At 41.1% G+C, this 18,073-nt stretch overlaps 1 protein-coding gene across 17 annotated transcripts in view; it reads left to right on the top strand.

The window, feature by feature from the left end:
• Positions 1–18,073, top strand: part of PPIP5K2 (diphosphoinositol pentakisphosphate kinase 2) — a 91,815-nt gene that overhangs the window by 52,865 nt on the left and 20,877 nt on the right. For all 17 annotated transcript variants that reach the window (XR_009461079.1, XM_019484003.2, XM_059724974.1 and 14 more), the window contains 13 exons: positions 2,785–2,860; positions 2,966–3,075; positions 3,989–4,074; positions 4,750–4,875; positions 4,967–5,088; positions 5,855–6,037; positions 6,851–6,992; positions 8,736–8,959; positions 14,676–14,803; positions 15,036–15,150; positions 16,249–16,356; positions 16,448–16,564; positions 17,427–17,600. Coding sequence is in view for 16 of the 17 variants with exons in the window: in XM_019484003.2 (XP_019339548.1) it covers positions 2,785–2,860; positions 2,966–3,075; positions 3,989–4,074; positions 4,750–4,875; positions 4,967–5,088; positions 5,855–6,037; positions 6,851–6,992; positions 8,736–8,959; positions 14,676–14,803; positions 15,036–15,150; positions 16,249–16,356; positions 16,448–16,564; positions 17,427–17,600 (1,711 nt within the window). In the remaining variant the exon portion in view is untranslated. The remainder of the gene's footprint in view (positions 1–2,784; positions 2,861–2,965; positions 3,076–3,988; positions 4,075–4,749; positions 4,876–4,966; positions 5,089–5,854; positions 6,038–6,850; positions 6,993–8,735; positions 8,960–14,675; positions 14,804–15,035; positions 15,151–16,248; positions 16,357–16,447; positions 16,565–17,426; positions 17,601–18,073) is intronic.

The raw sequence follows: 18,073 nt of genomic DNA, 5'->3' as shown, positions 1-18,073 counted from the left end.
TGGGATGGGCCAGTGGGCACTGTCCATGACCACATTCAAATCAGTAGCGCGCCCTCCGATCCACGCTGCTTGTCGTGTCAGGGCACTCGCTTCTTCTTTATCCAGAGTGTCCGATCCAAATTCCACTATCAGTCTTCCTAACCATATGGCCAAGGTTTCTTCCGGCCTTATTTTGGATTCTTTGCAAAGCTCTTGAATCTCTGGTCTGGTGCGTGTACGAGAGATAGTGGTGGTACGTGTAGCACCATCTTCATCCTCAACATGCTTCGTCACAGCTATCGGGTAAGCTGCGGCAGAGAGAGGGTTAAATTCTGCGTCTGGGAGCATTGGGTACATCCCTCCTCCCATTGCCCCCTCCCTGTGGTAAAGAGGCGTGATTGCAGGGAATGATGTCACCTCAGGGGGTGGAGTCACCAAGGGAATCCCCGCTGGGTCTTCCATAACTCCGCCCATCCTTTCCGGGTTCCCCGGGTAGCTCGCGCTTCTTTCAGCGCCATTTTCTGCTAGCAGCATCATGCGGCTGGCACCGTTAATAAACGCTGCTCCGGAGCCCTTTGCTGTCCGCTCCAGCGATTCTTTACCCGCAGTATACATCTGAGCCTCCAGATTCGCGTATTCCCTCAGTAGGCCCGTTACTGCACGGAACAGCACATTTATCATCTTTCCCTTTTTCCATTTAATTACACCCCACTTCGGCCCGTAGTTTCCAAATCCTCCCGTAGCTGAACGAGGAGCTCATGGCCCCGCGACTCAGGCACCAAATCCGGTCCGCGGACAGTTGAACCAGTCCGCGGGGGTGGGTTCCCCCCCTCCTTTAAGTATTGGGTGCATTGGGCGAACTCCTGAGCGGGGGTCAGCTTTTCTGCCTTCCGCGCTTTCGCCCCGGCTAGGGATATTGTTGATGTTTCTTCCGGGGGCCGATAGTAAACCTGGTCGCTCCCCACTATGCATCCGAACTCCCCTAGGGATAGCTTTGTTCTCCATTCTTTCACCACGGCTTCTTCTCTTTTTACGGAGAAGTAACCATCAATACTTCTTTCCTCCCCTTCTTCCGCCTGGTGGTAAGCGATATGCGCCCATAGATCGTTAGCATTCTCTACGTGGCGGTTCCCGGTGCGTCAGGGGCAGCACCCAATTAAGTTCTTCTCCATCACCGTGCCCTTTGATCCCATTGGCATGTGCCGCGGTGATCCCGATCCCATCCTCGTCGCCATGTCTCGGCTGGGCTGAACCGACTCGAGGTGATTCAGAATTTACCCGTTCGTCAGGGCGGGCTGGTGAATAGAGAGGCTGACAAGCTTAATGGTTGCAAAAAACTTTAGTTACGTCGCGGGTGGCTGCGACGGAAATGGTTCGGTCGTCTGGACAACAATGTGAGTTGCTCCAGCTGGCGAGGCCAATGCCAGTAAATTCGTCCGTAATTCAAGCCAGCGGGGAAAGGGTACGTCTGGGACTGCGTTCGGCGACGGAAAGAAGGATCGATAGGTGATCAGTCTATCGATCAGCTAGCCGCAAGTCGGATCTCTAAGAGGCACTCTGCAGCGTGCTCAAAGCTCTTCGACTTGGGCGGAAGTCGCGCTAATTTTTAAACGGCCAGCAAGCCAATTACCGGCCGCCACGTGTGAATAATTTAGCACTAGCCAATTGCGGGGCATGAATTTGCATCCGAATGGCGGGAACTCTTTGCACCATGCATTTCTGTGCTGCAAAGAGAATGCATCCTGCAAAGACAGCTGCAAAGTGGCGGGAACTCTCTCCTGCACGCGGGTTCTTTATGCCGCAAAGACCCTCGCTGTGCAAGAGGCTCTCGTGTGTCAAGAAAATTCCATAGTGCCGAGGCACCAAACTCACTGGGTTATGACACTAGGTACAAGCTTTTGTTTAAATCTTGACTCTACGCTCTATGATATGTCCCTTCCCTTGCCTACATAGTTAAATCTTTCTTTCAAGGCCTCCTTCAACTTGTGTTTCCTGCTAATGTAACCACCTTCACTCCTGCCTTGATAGATGCATTTTTTATCTTGTTCAAAATGTTGAGGCAAAGATAATATTCCCTTTTCACTACTTTGACCATGTCTCCTCTTTGCCTCTCTGTTACTACCCTTTCTTTCGTTTTCCCTGTATTACTTTCACAAACTGTTAGTCTTTGCATGTAAAGCCCTTCATGAGAGATGTTCCCATCCTCTGCCAATTTTTGTCCTTTTTGTCTCTAGGTTACTTAGTTTGTTGACCCCATAAATGCGTACTTTCCATCTTTTTTGTAATGTGTCTGTACAATGGGACCCTGATCCATCAGTAGGTATCACTGCAATTATTATTATTGTTTTAGGACCGGATTATGTCCTCACATCATAAAGAGCATATATGCCTTAATTATTTAGAGCTATATGATTAATATTGTATAGTTAGTAACTTTTGGCTTTCTGTTCAGTGTTCTTTTGTTACTTGTTTGTTTGAAAATTGAGAATAGATACAGTCATTTCTGAGGATTCTTCATATCCTTTTGTTTAGTTTAGTACTTTTTTCCAGTCTTAGCTAGAGAGCAGGAAAACTTTAAGGCATTGGCTAATGGCATGAGACTAAAGTGAGCAGAGACAGACCTGTGACACTAGCATCTGAACAAACTTTCTCCATAGTTCAGACGCTTTCTGATTTAGGGATTTAGTTCCAGCCTCACTTCCTTTTATTTTTTTTAAACGTGATAATCTGTTTATTGCCATAAAGTATATTAATATCTAGCATTATATTTGATGTGTTTTAAATTGGTTATGCTTTCTCCTAAAGGTTTTTTGATCTCTTTGAAAAATGTGATGGATATAAGTCTGGAAAATTAAAACTGAAAAAACCAAAACAGTTGCAGGCAAGTTTGTTGTTGTTGTTGTTGTTAGTGTTAGTTCTTCAACAGTCAGATAAATATAAGAATTTGTTCATATACTTTTTTGTTTTGTTTTGCTTTCTCTGTTAGGAAGTGCTTGATATAGCAAGACAGCTTCTAGTAGAACTTGGACAAAACAATGACTCTGAAATTGAAGAAAGCAAAGCAAAACTAGAACAGCTGAAAACTGTGTTGGAGATGTAAGTGCATCTTTTAGCCTCACATCAGTACTGAAATGATTGTTTTGATCTCTTTCATTATCAAAATGTGAATAATCTTTAGATTATAATGTTAAAAAAGATTAAGCCCATCATGCACTTAGTTTTTTAAACGTATTGAGTAAAAGGATAATCTTGTGATTTAAGAAATTGGATGGTACTGAGGAGAGCTGGGTTAATTCCTCTCTCTACTCTAGTTTTGTGGATGATTTGTGGTACTTAATCTGTGCTGTCTTTCATTTCTCTGCTTATAAGGAGGAGACTTCTTTGTTCTAAAGATTTATTAGTCATGTCCAGTTGGAGAGTAAGCTTTTTGAAGCAAAGACTGTCTCTTCTTATGTAGTGATTAGAATACTGTTGTGCTAGATACAGGTGGAGCCCAGAGACACTTCTGTAATACAGTAAATAGAATTTTTGTTGTGTTCTGTTTATATGTAGCAAATTGTATAGAGTATAATAAATAAAAGATCTTGTTCTTGGTAACTCTCATCTAATGTGAAAATTCATCATAACATGGAGAAAATCTTAATATCTTATGTCTTTAACTTATGGTAGTTTCACTTTGCCATTTACTGCTGAAACTGATATTTAAAAAAACAGTAAAGGGTGGATAGAATAAATTAAGCATCAACAGAAAGTATAGGGGTCTTCCTGTTCTAGGTGAGAACTCCACAATTAATTTCTTGGGCAGTGCAGTGAGAAGGTGTAATGTATAATTAAATGATGGCCATTTAAAACTTTTTATTGAATCTTGTCTACGAGAACAGGTTAAACACAACAGACAGGACAGATTCTTGGGTTTAGTGTATGTCAAAGTGATAGAGGAGTGTGGTAAAATAGAGTATGCATTTGACAGTCTTTGTGAATCTTAGCATGCTTTTTTCTTCCACTTTAGGTATGGACATTTTTCTGGCATAAATCGCAAAGTCCAGTTAACGTATCTCCCTCATGGTTGCCCAAAAACTTCAAGTGAAGAAGAAGGTACAATATTATTGACACATTGTCACTTAAAATAGTATATAGTATGCTTATGTATTAACTCTAGAGTACATGGTGGTTAGCAAAACAGAATGAATACTGTATGTAAATTAACATTTGTGTTGTGGGCAAATAAGCACCATATTGCCTTACATCAGTGTTTTTGTTGTGATACTGTGAGTAGCGATCTCAAGTTGCTGAGTTTCTATAATTATAGATGTAATTTGCATTTTAACATGGTTTCTTGAGTAGCAGAAAATATATAGGGAAAAAATTTTATAAACTATACATCAGAAGTATCTTGTAGAAAACTTACATTTTTCCATGTACTACCACCACCTGTTTCTTTCATGAGTTTCTAAAACCCTTAAAATTTTATTCATGGATATTTACAAGTAGTTAGTGCACAAAACATCAACTTGCTGATTCTTGATATATATGAGGTTTCTTACCTGTTTGTTTTCTCTGTAATACAAGTTTTGTTGCTTTCTTAAAATGTCCGAGTTATGCTTTGTTTCAATGTTTGGTTGAATTATGCTTGATTTTTTTAAAGTATAACTCTAGAGATAGAATAGCTCTTAAATGAGATGCACAGGACTGAATACTACTTTTGCCCTTAAATAGATGTTTGGATTTTTTGTCCTGTTGCTTCTAACTTCTCTTTCTGCATTTGATTAGATAGCAAAAGAAATGAGCCTTCCTTACTACTAGTTCTAAAATGGGGAGGAGAATTGACCCCTGCAGGCAGGGTTCAAGCCGAGGAGCTTGGAAGAGCTTTCAGGTGCATGTACCCCGGTGGACAAGGTAATTTTCCTGCACTGTATGTCATAAATTAGACCCTTCCAAAAATGAACAAGTACAGAATGAGAGCCTAAGAAGAATGTTTTTTTGGTAGGAGATTATGCTGGATTTCCTGGATGTGGTTTACTTAGATTACATAGTACGTATCGACATGATCTCAAAATATATGCTTCTGATGAGGGACGAGTTCAGATGACTGCAGCAGCTTTTGCAAAGGTACTGTGGGAAACTTTTCAACATGAAGCTCTTGGTAAAACCCTTATTTATGTTCATTAGGAGATGGGGGGATAATATATGGCTTCAGTACACTAAATAAAAAGTTAAGTGTGTTTAGGGTGAACTTATGACTCATGGAAGGAGCAAGTTCTCATCCCTTACGTTAGAAACTATCCAATCATCAGAAGAGGAATGGTGTGGATATCATTAGTGCATCCTTCTATTTTGCAGTCACTGCAAAGCATTTCACCCTTCTCAATAAGTCACCTCTCAGTAAGACATAAGTAGACTGGACATAATGAAAAACTTCTTTACTGTCTGAGTCTCCAGAGTCTGGAATAGACTCCCTCCAGAAGTGGTACAAGCATCTACTCTGGACATGTTTGGATGGTTATCTTGCTGCGGTCATCTGACCCCAGCTGACTTCCTGCCCTTTTGGCAGGGGGCTGGACCCAATGTTCTCATGAAGTCCCTTCCAGTCCTAATGTCTGTGAAATAATTTCACAATCCTTCATCCATCTTTATACTAAATAAATTTGTTTCTCCCCCTATGCTTCTAATCTCTGCCAGGAAGCCTAATGTGGGAAAGGGAACAAAATAAAGTTATGTACAGGCTTCATGGAATGAATAAGGTTTGAGGGTAGTATTTCAATTATTGGCAAGTTATTTGAACAATCTCTAGTTTACACTAACATATTGGGTCAACATTTTAGGGCATCCTTTTTGATGATTGTTTCCTGTCTGGTGACTGTCATGTTTTCTCCAGGGACTACTAGCTTTGGAGGGAGAACTGACTCCTATTCTTGTCCAAATGGTAAAAAGTGCTAATATGAATGGTCTATTGGACAGTGACAGTGATTCTTTAAGTAGCTGCCAACATCGTGTTAAGGCAAGGCTTCATGAAATACTCCAGCGAGACAGAGAATTTACTCCTGAAGACTATGAAAAGGTTAGAATATATTACATGAATAGCATTCTGTTAAACAAAATAAGTGAGCAGTCTGTATTCTAATACTTGGATGAAGACAATAGGTCTTCATCTCAGGGTGGGGTTGGGAATAGGGGGGTGGACTCCCTTGTACACTTCTGTAACAAATTTTAATAAAGAGGTTGTAGGAAACATGGAATACTTATAAATTTGAGCTAATCAGAATATGTACTTTATTGTCCTAGAAAAAATTTCATTCTCCATACCAGCCCTAAAACAGTGTAATAGAATGTAGATTACATAGGCTTGCTACAAAGTAAAACAAGGTGATTGTCCCCCAACCTAGTCTCCTGTTTTGACAAAGGCAAAAGTAGATGCTTTAGAATATGGGTGTTCAACCCTTGGTCTGTAGGTCAGGTCTGGCCCATGGAACTGCATCATTCAGCTGGCTGGACACCTCAAGTGTCTGGAAGTTTGGCAGCAGGGGAGTGGTGGCAGCGTTAATTGCCTCTCCTCTACTGCCAAGTATCCAGACACATGAGGAGTCCTGCAGATCAGATAGTGTGGCTGGATCAGGGTGAGAGGGCAGCTTGATCAGGCCTGCAGGCTGAATTCATACCACTCATCCAGCCTGCAGGGCAAGAAGGCTGGGCACTACTACTTTAGTGGGAGAGTATATGAACAGGCCATGCCTAAAGTGATCCATCCATTGTCATATCTTCTCTGACATAAACTGTCATTGATTTAGTGATGTCAGAGGATATATCCCTGATTAATAGTCTCCTAATGGACAAAAATGATAATAAAATACTATGTTTTTATGTCAAATTGCAGCTTAATCCATCTGGAAGCATCTCTCTAATAAAATCAATGCAAGTGATAAAAAATCCTGTGAAGACATGTGACAAAGTATATTCCTTGATCCAGAGCTTGACCTCTCAAATCAGGCAGCGAATGGAAGATCCCAAGTCTGCAGGTAACAAAAATATTTTTAGATTTTACTTTATCCATTTTAGACTACTAACTTTGCACAGGCATAAGACATGCAACCTTTCTTTATTAGGCTTGCTCTTCATATTTCATAGATTTTTAGGGTCGGAAGGGACCTTAGTAAATCATTGAGTCCAACGTCATGCCCTGGGCAGTAAAGAGCGCTGGGGTCAGATGACCCCAGCTAGGTGCTTGTCTAGTCTTCTCTTAAAGATCTCCAGGATAAGGGAGAGCACCACTTCCCTTGGAAGCCCATTCCAGATTTTGGCAAACCTCACTCTAAAGAAATTTTTCTTAATGTCTAATCTAAATCTGCTCATATCTAATCTAAATCATTTCATAAAAGATATTTTGGGAGTTCATATAAATTGATCTTGAGTGTATAGTTTTAGCATAGAGATTTTACTGGTTAAAATTAGCAACAAGTTTAATTAAAAAAAAACCAACCATCTGTGGTGACGTTACAGTTAACAGTTATATCATCTGGTTTTTATACTAGAAACTAAAGCAGTTGACTACTCAGATATTTTAAGAATAATGCAAGGACTGGAATGCCTGTAGATCTGAGATCAGAGAAGGGCAGGAAAAATAGACTGCTATAAATATGAGTGAAGACTGACTTTGAATATTAGTCTCTTCACTGAAGATTTTTGTTTGTTCAAAAGCAGTGAAAGATCTCACTGGGCATGTCTACACATGCATTTACGCTGGCTTAAATTTATTGCGCAGTAAGTGGAAGTAGGTCAGCATCTATACGTGCAGGTGCTAAAGCATATTAACGTTGTGTGTGTGTGGACTGACTTTGGTCCCAAATCAGTCCACACACTCACAGTGTTACTATGCAATAAGGTGTCTACATATGCATTACTTCGCAGTAACTGATTGGGTATACATTTTGATATCTTCATGATGCGGGTATCAAATTTCCACTCAAGTCAGCATAAGTTGCCATATTTACTGTGCAGGACGGGCATGCATGTGTAGATGTGCACCTGTACTGCTCAGTAATTTCGATTACTGCACAGTAAATGCACACGTGTAGACCTGCCCATGGTGTACAAATTGTCCTCTATACGTTGTAAACCATTAAAACAGCATTTAATGGCTACAGTTCTGTAGGACTTGAATTGATAGTTTAATATTGATGTTTTCCTGTGTCTGTTTTCTTCCAAATTCTTGCCGTGCCCCAGAGAGTATACATTCCTTTTCTTGGCGGCGACCTGGCTCCCTCTATCTCTAGCTTCTGGTCTTGGATTGTTACAGGAGTGAGAGAGAAATGGGGCATAACTCCTACTTGTCTTCAGGAAAAAAAATGCATCTAATTTTAAACTAAGTCCCTGAGCAATTCTTGATTTGTCATGGTCTGCAATTTAGTGAATTCTCCTGTTCTAACCACTGTAAGTCTGCCTGACAAGCTGGTGATACTCTTGAGGGCATGTCTTGATTCTGCTGGCATAGCTGTGCAGGTAGCAGCAGGACTACCCATATGCATACTTATTCCCTTTTTTAGATTTTTTTCAGATTAAAGTTTGGGTACCTTTTGTAAGAATATTCCCAGGCTTTCAATTATGTTATCCTAATCGGCTGTCACCTGGAGTAAACTAATATTGCTTTTATCTTTGAGGTTAATTTTGAAGTTGTAATCACAGTAATACTTTAATCACTCAGCAAAATAGCTTTTAACTGATTTAAACTTTAAGCACTAAAATACAAATATTCATCTGTCTAGATATTCAGCTTTACCATAGTGAAACGCTAGAACTAATGCTGCGTAGGTGGTCCAAGTTGGAAAAGGACTTTAAAACAAAGAATGGAAGATATGATATCAGCAAAATCCCTGATATTTATGACTGTATAAAATATGATGTCCAGCATAATGGTTCCTTAAAATTAGAAAACACAATGGAATTATACAGGCTTTCAAAGGCATTAGCTGACATTGTGATTCCTCAGGTAAGTATTGCACAATATTTATTATTATTGCCTTCAATCCACATCTCTGAAAAATACTTTCTGTTTTCGGTGTTCAAAAAGCCATGAATAGCTAGAAACCTTCAGTCAACCTTTCATTTACTGGTGAAATTGAACATTGCTAGTAAAGAATAGATTAGTTGGCCTCAATATAAGTTAATAATTCTAGTTTATCTAATCTGTCGCATTCCAAAAAATTTAGAGCATATGTCTAGGTCTTATTTCCCAACTGCCCGTTCTCATTTGTCTTTCAAAGGTTTACTTAGGTTCATTATAATAGTAATCAAAGTTTACCTATATCTGAAGTTACATTTTTGTCAACTTTTTGCTTTCAAAATTTGTTCTTGGGTTGTTTGCAACAGACATCATAATCTCACTGAACTGAGGCTAAAGTTGACTTTTAAAATAATTTAAACCAAATGGGACTTACTGCTGCTAAAAATTTAGAGTTCTTGAGCAAAAGAATACACTCGGGTCAAGATTTCATAGAGTTGAGCCCAGAGGGACCATTTGATCAAGTCCAGCATCCTGCATATCTTAAGTCAAGTTCTCTGATGAGGCCAATATCTTAGACTTCTATATCTTTCCACATATGGCATGCACCTCTTCCCCCTTTCCCTCCCCCCTTCGAAATCAGACACCCAAAATTAGGGTGCATATATTAAGCAGGAAAGATCTTTTCCTTGGTTGAAAAGAAGTATGCCTGAAGACCATGTGCATGCTATACAGCTACCAAGATGGCTAGTGTTCATCTGGCTTAGCAAGTTGAAGTTCTATGCTAACCCTCTCATAGCCATAGATATTGGCTGAACACTGTAGCTTGTGCCTAAAGTAGCAAGTGAGCTGCTGGTAGTCTCTGGATGAGGCTTGTGATCTTGGAACAATGCTTAATTTACAGAAACTTGTATAAAGAACTACTTCCAGTGAAGAGCTAACAGTCTTGTTACTGCCCTTGCAAAGGTCTGCAACCTAACTGTGTGTGACATTGTTCTCAGGAAGACTTCCCTTGAGTGTCCAGGAATGGCGGCATCCCAGAAAATAGTGGGCGAGGCAGCAGGAATTTCCTGGTATGGTAGGAAGTTCCTGCTGCCTCACTCACTGTCTTCTGGGATGTCTCACTTTCTGGACACTTCGTTTCCATGAGAACTTACTCTGTTGGCCAGTCAGCCATGACTCTGGAGAAATCTGTTTCTTTTTTTTTTTTAAATATACGTTCTGCCTTCTGAAAACGAGGTGTGCATCTTATTTGGGGGGTGTTTGTATGTGAGACAATATGGTATTCTAAAACATTATAGTCCATCAGAAACTAAACAGCCACAGACAGAAAATAGGATGCCAAGGTGCCACCAGTGTCTGCAATGGTAGGTGCAGATTGGGTGAGTAGGTGAGATTGGGTGCGTACACATATACTAAGCTGATTTAAAATAAAGCTACTTAACTAAGCCGACTTAACTAAGTTGACTTAAATTACATCACATCAGAGCTTACACACATACAGCTCCTTGACACGGGTAGCAGCCATCTTGTGAACTAAGTTAACTAACGTGGCTCAAGATAATACACCTTGAAGGCATGCCTCACAGAGCATCCAGCTATTAGTAACACCAGCCCCACGCTGGGCTCCAGAATCCTCCTATCAGGACCCCGCTTCAATCCCTCCACTCAGGTGGCCTACTCTGCCATCATTCGAGCTGCTAAGTTCCCCGTAGCTATCTCCCCTCTTGGGTGTGGTCCCCCTGGGACCTTCGGCCACACAGGCCTGGCCTCACCTCCAAGGCCAGGCGCGACCCCAGGAACTCAGCTCTGGGCATCCCTCGCAGTGGGCCCTTGGCCCTTTTGACCTTCCTGGTCCTGACCCCAGCGTTGACCAGTCGAGGGGGTACTCTACCTCCGGGCTCTCACTAGCCCCACTCTCTCTCTTGGGTCCACCTTCCTGGATGTGGGAACTGGGGTACCTCACACCACAAATGCTGCTCCGGGGTCTCACAGGGGACTCTCACTCCCCACCTGGAGCAGCAGGTCATGGTGCTACTTCAGATCTTACTTTTGACCCACATTCAGCCTGCCAGCAGTGAAGGACTTACTGGGGTCAGGACTCGCCCCTCTCTCTTGGGCTGAGCCCCCTCTACTCTGCCTCTGGCCCAAATTTCAGCCTCAGGCATCCGAAGACTTACTTGGGCCTACTCTCCATGCTCAGGGCTCCACACCGGCCCCTCATGTAGGGCTCCACACCGCCCCCCTTGCTTGGCGCTACTCATTTCTGTCCCCTTCAGTTGGGGCTCCACACCGCCCCCTTCACTCAGGGCTATGGGGCTTCCCTCCCTGGTGGGCTCGGGTGGCTGTAGCCATGCCTGGCCCCAACTATCTTTCCTCCGGGTCTTGCACCCTACAGGGCTCAGGTGGCCTCAGCCATGCCTGACCCCCACTCTCCCTCCTTGGGGTGTTGTTCCCGACAGGGCTTAGGTGGCCTTAGCCATGCCTGGCCCTGACTACCTCTGGTGTTACCAGACCCACCCAGTTGTTGGGGATAGGGGTTAAGGCGCCCCGACCCGCCTTTCACCAGGGTGATAACTCGCCTGGCATTTCCTGGGGTCTCCCACACCACAGAGCCCCACCAGGCCACCCACTCCCAGCAGGGTGCAGTTTATATAGGCAGCCAGAGATCTAAAATGGCTGCCTTACTAAAGCACCTGCTGGCTGGTTAGCTTTGGTTTTAAAGTGGCAGGCACCGACTGTCCTGCCACACACCTTCCCCCTTTAAATGGTACCTAGGGGGTTTCTCCTGCACTGGAGCCTGTGGCAGCCCCGAAGTAGTGAGCACCCTCAAGGGTGCTCCGCCACACACCTTTCCCCTTTGAATGAACCTGGGGGGGTTCCCTAAACTGCCTCCTCTGCTGGGCTCTGCCCCAGCCTATTGCAGCCTCTGCCACATGGCAAGCACCCCAAAGGTGCTTCACCACACTCGCATTTAAGCTGACGCTGCTCCGTGTGTGTACACTCTGAAAGTTAAATTAAAATTAAGCCGGCTTAACTGTCAGAAAGTTAGTATACATGTACCCATCATGCCCAATTAATCTTAGTAGGTGATTCGCATTCTCATACTGCAGAAAACATCTAGTTACCTCTCAGTTTTACCACAGAAAGTTGATTTTTGTGCGGGGGGGTCTTTCTTTCCCTAAGCCCAAAGTGGCAATTAGTTGGAGCTTTGGCACATGACCAAAATGTACCAGCCAAGCACCTGAAAAAGAAGATTATAGGGATGAAAACATATTAGTTTCTTTATATCATGGCTCTACCTTTGGGGGGGTTTATTTCCCTTTTTTAATAGACAATGCCAGACAATGCCTTGTCAAGATTAGGCATCGTGGCAGAATACTTAAGCCTTACTTTAAACTTTGACTGAAGCTCACCCAGAGTTGATTATGCTGAAAATAGGGCGCTTAGTTGTTCAAATTGATAATGATCCTAGCCATATTTCCTCCTTGTGTGCTGTTGACTAATTGAAAAAAAAGTGCCTTAACTACATAACCCTTTTATTTGACTCATCAAAAACTAGAAAAAAATGCCGCTGTATTTTGGATTGGGGTGTTTTGGGTTTTTGTTTGTTTGTTTGTTTTAATCTTGGTTAACTTTACTTGAAATACCCTGTAAGGACCTTCTAAAGCTATTGACTGGTTGGGGTTGACCATGGGACTAGGTAACACACTGAGAAACTGAAAGGTTGAGAAAATACAAATTAACACACAAATTATTTATATTTTTTTTCTTTAGTATATTGTAAGTTTTTTTTACAGAGAATGAACTGCACTGAAATATTGGGGTGTCAAGTACAATTAGAAGAATGAAGCTGGTTTTGTGAGCTAGTGTGTGCTGTACAGCATTACAGAAATATATAATGCCAGGTGTTCAGAGGGTCACCTGTAACTGCTGGTTGTACAAAAAAGTGGATATTCACCTAACTTATTTAAAGCCTTTTTTTCCTCCCATGTTGGAAATGCAAACTATCCATTTTTTATTTTTTGTGTGTGTGTGTGTTAATGCTACTATTTAAACTCCTGGTATAGTAACCTCAGATTCTTGTTTGCTGTATTTGATATTGATAGGATGTTAAATACAGAAACCTACTTTTCATGAGAAATTCTCCTGTTTTCTGAAGGAGTTAAAATTGAAGCACTATACGATTTAGTATGGTGCGTGGAGTGGTATGAAGGTGAATAAGTATTATTTCATTGACTATAATGACTGAAAAAATTATAAGCGAGACAGATTGCTATTGCTTTTCAGTGTGCTTTAACCCCAAGGAAATTCATTTAAGTTACAATTCAGACTAATGTAGTGAAGCTTTGCATTGAGTAGATTTTGATTGTCTTTGGTGGTGATTCACAAATAGAAATGAGACGATTCTGTTTACGTGGTAGTATGCTCAGTACCCAAGGTGATAAGAATGCAAGGGATATCCTGCCATGGTAGTCTTTTAACTATGCTTGTCTTTCAGATCCCTTGATGTCCAGATTCAGTCAGGCTGAGAATAATACAGCAATATGCTGTAGGCTGGTGATGTTACTCATTACAGAACACCTGGAGGGAGGGGTTCCTTATTCTTTTTTTCCAGATAGATTTGACCACCAAATGTCTTTCAAAAGTAGGAAAGGAAGATGCGTCTTTTTTAACAGTTGGTAGTGAGGTAAAGAAATTAAAACCTCTGCATCTCAGGCCACAAGAGTAAACACTTTCAGAACATACTTGGTATAAGCAAGAGGGCAGTGCAAAGCTTCAGTTGCTGATTCGATTCAGCCCGATTCGGCGGCCAAATCTCCGATTTGTATCAGGAGACCAATTAAAAGGTCTGAATTGATTCAAAGCCTCCAAATCAATTTGGAGAAGACTTGGAGAATTGTACATTCCCCGCTTGCCACTTCAGGGAGCTGGACCCAGGCTCCATGCAGGTAATTAGGGGGTGGGGGGGGGCGCTGGAGAAGAGGGTAGGGGACCAGGGGGGAACCCCTGCCAGACCCCATCCCCTGATCACTGCCCACTCTTCCAGCCCTGTCAATGGCTGTCCTGACCAGTGCCAGCGTCCTGGCACTTTAAAAAAATAAAAAGCCCTGTCTCATTCCCCGGCTGCTGCAGCAGCTGTCGGGACCTCTAGGGTCTTATGGCAGAGCCCCCCCCAACACAATGCAGGGTAGTGGGGAGCAGCAGGGATCACCCCCCACTTTCTAGCAGGAGCCAATGAGTGCAGAGCTTTGTTTGTTTTTAAGTGCCATGATGCTGGGGGGGGGGGGCAGCCACTGATGGGGCTGGGTGAGCGGGCAGGGGATGGGGCCTGTTCGATTCAGCCAATTCAGTGATGGCCGAATCACCAAATCAGATTCAGCCAACTCAACTTAGGACAGTGATTCGAATTGCCAAATCAAATCACTGTCCCCTGAAATGGCTGAATCCGAATCCAAAGCAAATACTAGCCACTTTGCACAGGCCTAATACGCAAGCTTGTTGGCAGAAGAAAAATAGGGAAACCTCTTCAGACATTCCTAACACTGATTGTGAACAACAATACTTACATTTAGACCATGGTTTGCAACCACAACAATGTAGCAGGTGGCTAGCTATTTTCACGTACAAGATTTCAATTGAAGGTTCACTTCTCTGTGTGTTATATGGTTTGCTTTCAATAAATTAATTTCTTCCTGTCTAGGAATATGGTATTTCCAATGCTGAAAAATTAGAGATTGCCAAAGGATACTGTACTCCTCTAGTTAGGAAAATTCGTTCTGACCTTCAGAGAACTCAAGATGATGATACAGTAAACAAACTCCACCCTCTGTAAGTTTTAATGTTTTGCATACATACATAAAGTTTTCTTATTTCTGTTGACTAAAAGTAAATGTTTGTAACTTGCATATTTGAAATGCTTTTAGACGCATGCTATTTAAACAGTAAAACTAATTACTTAACTGTGTCTAATTAAAAAAATGGCTGCTATGATCTGTAATGTAGGTACATCTAAATGCCTTATGATTCACTAACCAAGATTTTCCTGTATTTCTCGTTTTAGGTACTCTAGAGGTGTTATGTCTCCAGAACGTCACGTTCGCACTCGATTATATTTCACCAGCGAGAGTCATGTCCACTCTCTACTATCAATCCTTCGATACGGTGCCTTATGTGATGCAAGTTGAACATTTTTATGTTGGAGCAAATGCTGTGATAAAAGGAACCTAAGGAAATTGTGTCCAGAACCAATTAAAAATAAATAGGCGTTGGGTGCCCAACTCCTCTAGGCTTCTTTGAAAATGTCAACCTAATTCCTGTTCCAAAATATTATAAAACATTTGCATTTGTATTATGCACGCAGGTCAGCTGGGAACTCTTTGGTTTAGTAGAAAAATACAAGGGAAAATATTTAAGGTTACTTTTAGTGTAACTTCTAATGTATGGTAATTTCCAGGCAGAGACTTGCATTTGAACTCTTCAGTTCCTCCTACTTAGGTAGAACTTTAAGATAGCCTAATTATAGTTTAGATACCAACATGAATGATTTGCCTCAGTTTCCAGGAGGACAGCAGTGGTGATTGATAGGAGCCAAAACAAGAATGGTTAATGGGAATGAGGCTACATGAAGGAAAATTATCACAGCTGAGGCAACAGTAAAACTTATCACTTAATGAATTCAAGTTGAGGGAACTAGTTACTCTTCATCCCAGAATTTTGTAAGAACTGGCACATAAAATTAGTAGGTTAGATAGCAGCGATATTTTTAACGATCCAAATGCAGCATTACTCACTTTAGGTTTAATGCTTCTTCATCCAGGGCTAATGCTGAAGTAAGCTTGCTGCCTTTGAACATTCTCAGCTCATTCACCTGCAACAATTAAAACCTACTAGCTGCTGCCCTCTCAAAACATTCCCTTTTGGAAAGAGCGTCAAGCATTTCTTTGCCTATGCTTTAATAGGCTGCAAAGCTTTAGAACAAATTTTGAAGGGGAGACTATTAGGGAGGTATGTGGAAATGTGGTTAAAAAAAAACAAACAAATAAAACAGGCCCCCAGCTTAGATTTTGTCAGACTAATTGATTGCGTAGATGAGTGGTGCTCAAACTTTGGACCCCATGGGACAGGTGAATGCATGGAACTAAGCTGCTGGCCAGATTGTGCCCCACACAGCCTTAGCTGGACCCTGTATGCTGGGATTGGGCCCTAAGGCCCTGTGCTAGTATCTTTTTATTTTTTTTAAATACATGTTACAAAATGTTTCATTTACTTTTAAGGAATCAAAAGATGATCAGTGGAAGCGAGCTATGGATTATCTCAATGTTGTCAATGAACTTAATTACATGACTCAGATTGTTATCATGTTGTACGAGGATCCAAACAAGGTAATTAAGTAAACTGAAAAAAAAACCATCTGCAGAGATGGTTAATTCAGGCTGTATATTAAAGAGTACATGTATTGTTCACTTTCTCTAGGAACCGTCTTCAGAGGAACGTTTTCATGTTGAGCTGCACTTCAGTCCAGGAGCTAAAGGTTGTGAAGAGGATAAAAACTTACCAGCTGGTTATGGATATAGACCTGCCTCCAGAGAGGTAATATTTAACTTAAAATTATATTAAAATAATAAATATATTTAAGTTCATGGACTTGCTGATTTCTAAAAAAACTAAGAAAAATGCTCCTTCACTTGCAAATTAAACTTTAAAAATCCTTTTGTGTGCTCAGAGCTATTAAATAATCTGTAAACTAAATTGCAAAATGTTATAATTCTGATCCTTCAATTGCAAACAGATACTGTATTTGGTAACCTTATATCTGCTTATCCTAAAAGTATGTTTTTTACAGCATATATGATCTCAGCTTTTTATGATTTTTTATGACTTTAATTCGTTGTTGAAGATTCTTAAAATTGCATAGGGGAAAAATGGCTTCAGCAGGTAGTCATGCTTTTTCTGATGTTGTGACAACTGCCCAAAGTGACACACAAAATAATTTGAGTAAAACAGTGATATTTGCAGTTCTACCTGGATGCTTGTATAGTTAAATAATTAAGCATTACAAATTTGAAGATTCTGGGCTTAGTCCTACCCCATTTAATTTGGCAGCCGTTTTACCACTGATTTCAGTTAGGGGCCAAAACTTTACATTTGCATCCAGCAAGGAACCTGTACAAAGACAGTATGATGTAAAATATAAGGGTGCAGGTAGGTGTCATTGTGTACATTGTGATAAGTTGCAAGTAGTTAAAGTAGTAGATACTTTTTGTAGGTGTGTAAAAAAACTGTTAAGTACCACTTTTATAGTTTAAAAGCTTTAAGCTACATGCATACAACTAACATCTTATGTGTATAAAATAACTTAAGCTTTTTGTGTTACTCATGTTACTTAATGGATTTTTGTGTCCAAATGTCACAAAGTCTGATGCTAACATGAACAAGTAATCTTTGCTTGTAGAACGAAGGCCCCAAGAAAACCACACATAGAAATGATAGTGATGAGGAGGTGCATGCTTCCAGGAGGGATGAAACGGATCGTTCAGTAGTTCTGTTCAAGCCCATGGTTTCAGACCCAATTCACATACACAGAAAGTCACCCCTTCCAAGATCCAGGAAGATTGGTTCTGTTGAAGTAAGTGTTTGTATCCTAGATCATGTTTCTTCCTACGGAAGTTAACTTCTCATTAACTCATAGCCAAAAGAAAAGACGATTATTCTTTTTTAATAACACGAAAATAGAATGGTGTTGTTCCTGTCAAAGGGCTGTTTTTTATTTTGTGAGAAATCCTCCATGGCAATGGTTGTCTGAAAAGAATTTCAAAACTTATCTGAGACTCTTGCCGTATATTACTTTTTTGTTTTAGCATTTCAAATCTTACTGATTAACCCTCATTACTTGAAAATGAAGATACATTTTCACACTAAATTATGCCTCCTCCAAGCTGACTAACATACATTTGCTTGCATATGCATCCTTACCAGACACTGTTGTTTGAAATTTAAAACAAATATTGAGCTTTTTAGTTCTTGATGAGTACTGGGCAGTGCAAGAGGTGACAGCTACTAAAGCTCCTGGTAGACGATTTAAAGTTCTTCAGACTTCAA

The sequence above is a fragment of the Alligator mississippiensis genome, chromosome 3 (assembly GCF_030867095.1).
Source record: "Alligator mississippiensis isolate rAllMis1 chromosome 3, rAllMis1, whole genome shotgun sequence".
Classification (NCBI taxonomy): domain Eukaryota; kingdom Metazoa; phylum Chordata; order Crocodylia; family Alligatoridae; genus Alligator; species Alligator mississippiensis.
The sequence above is the reverse complement of the archived record's forward strand: the minus strand, read 5'-3'. Positions and strand labels throughout refer to the sequence as shown.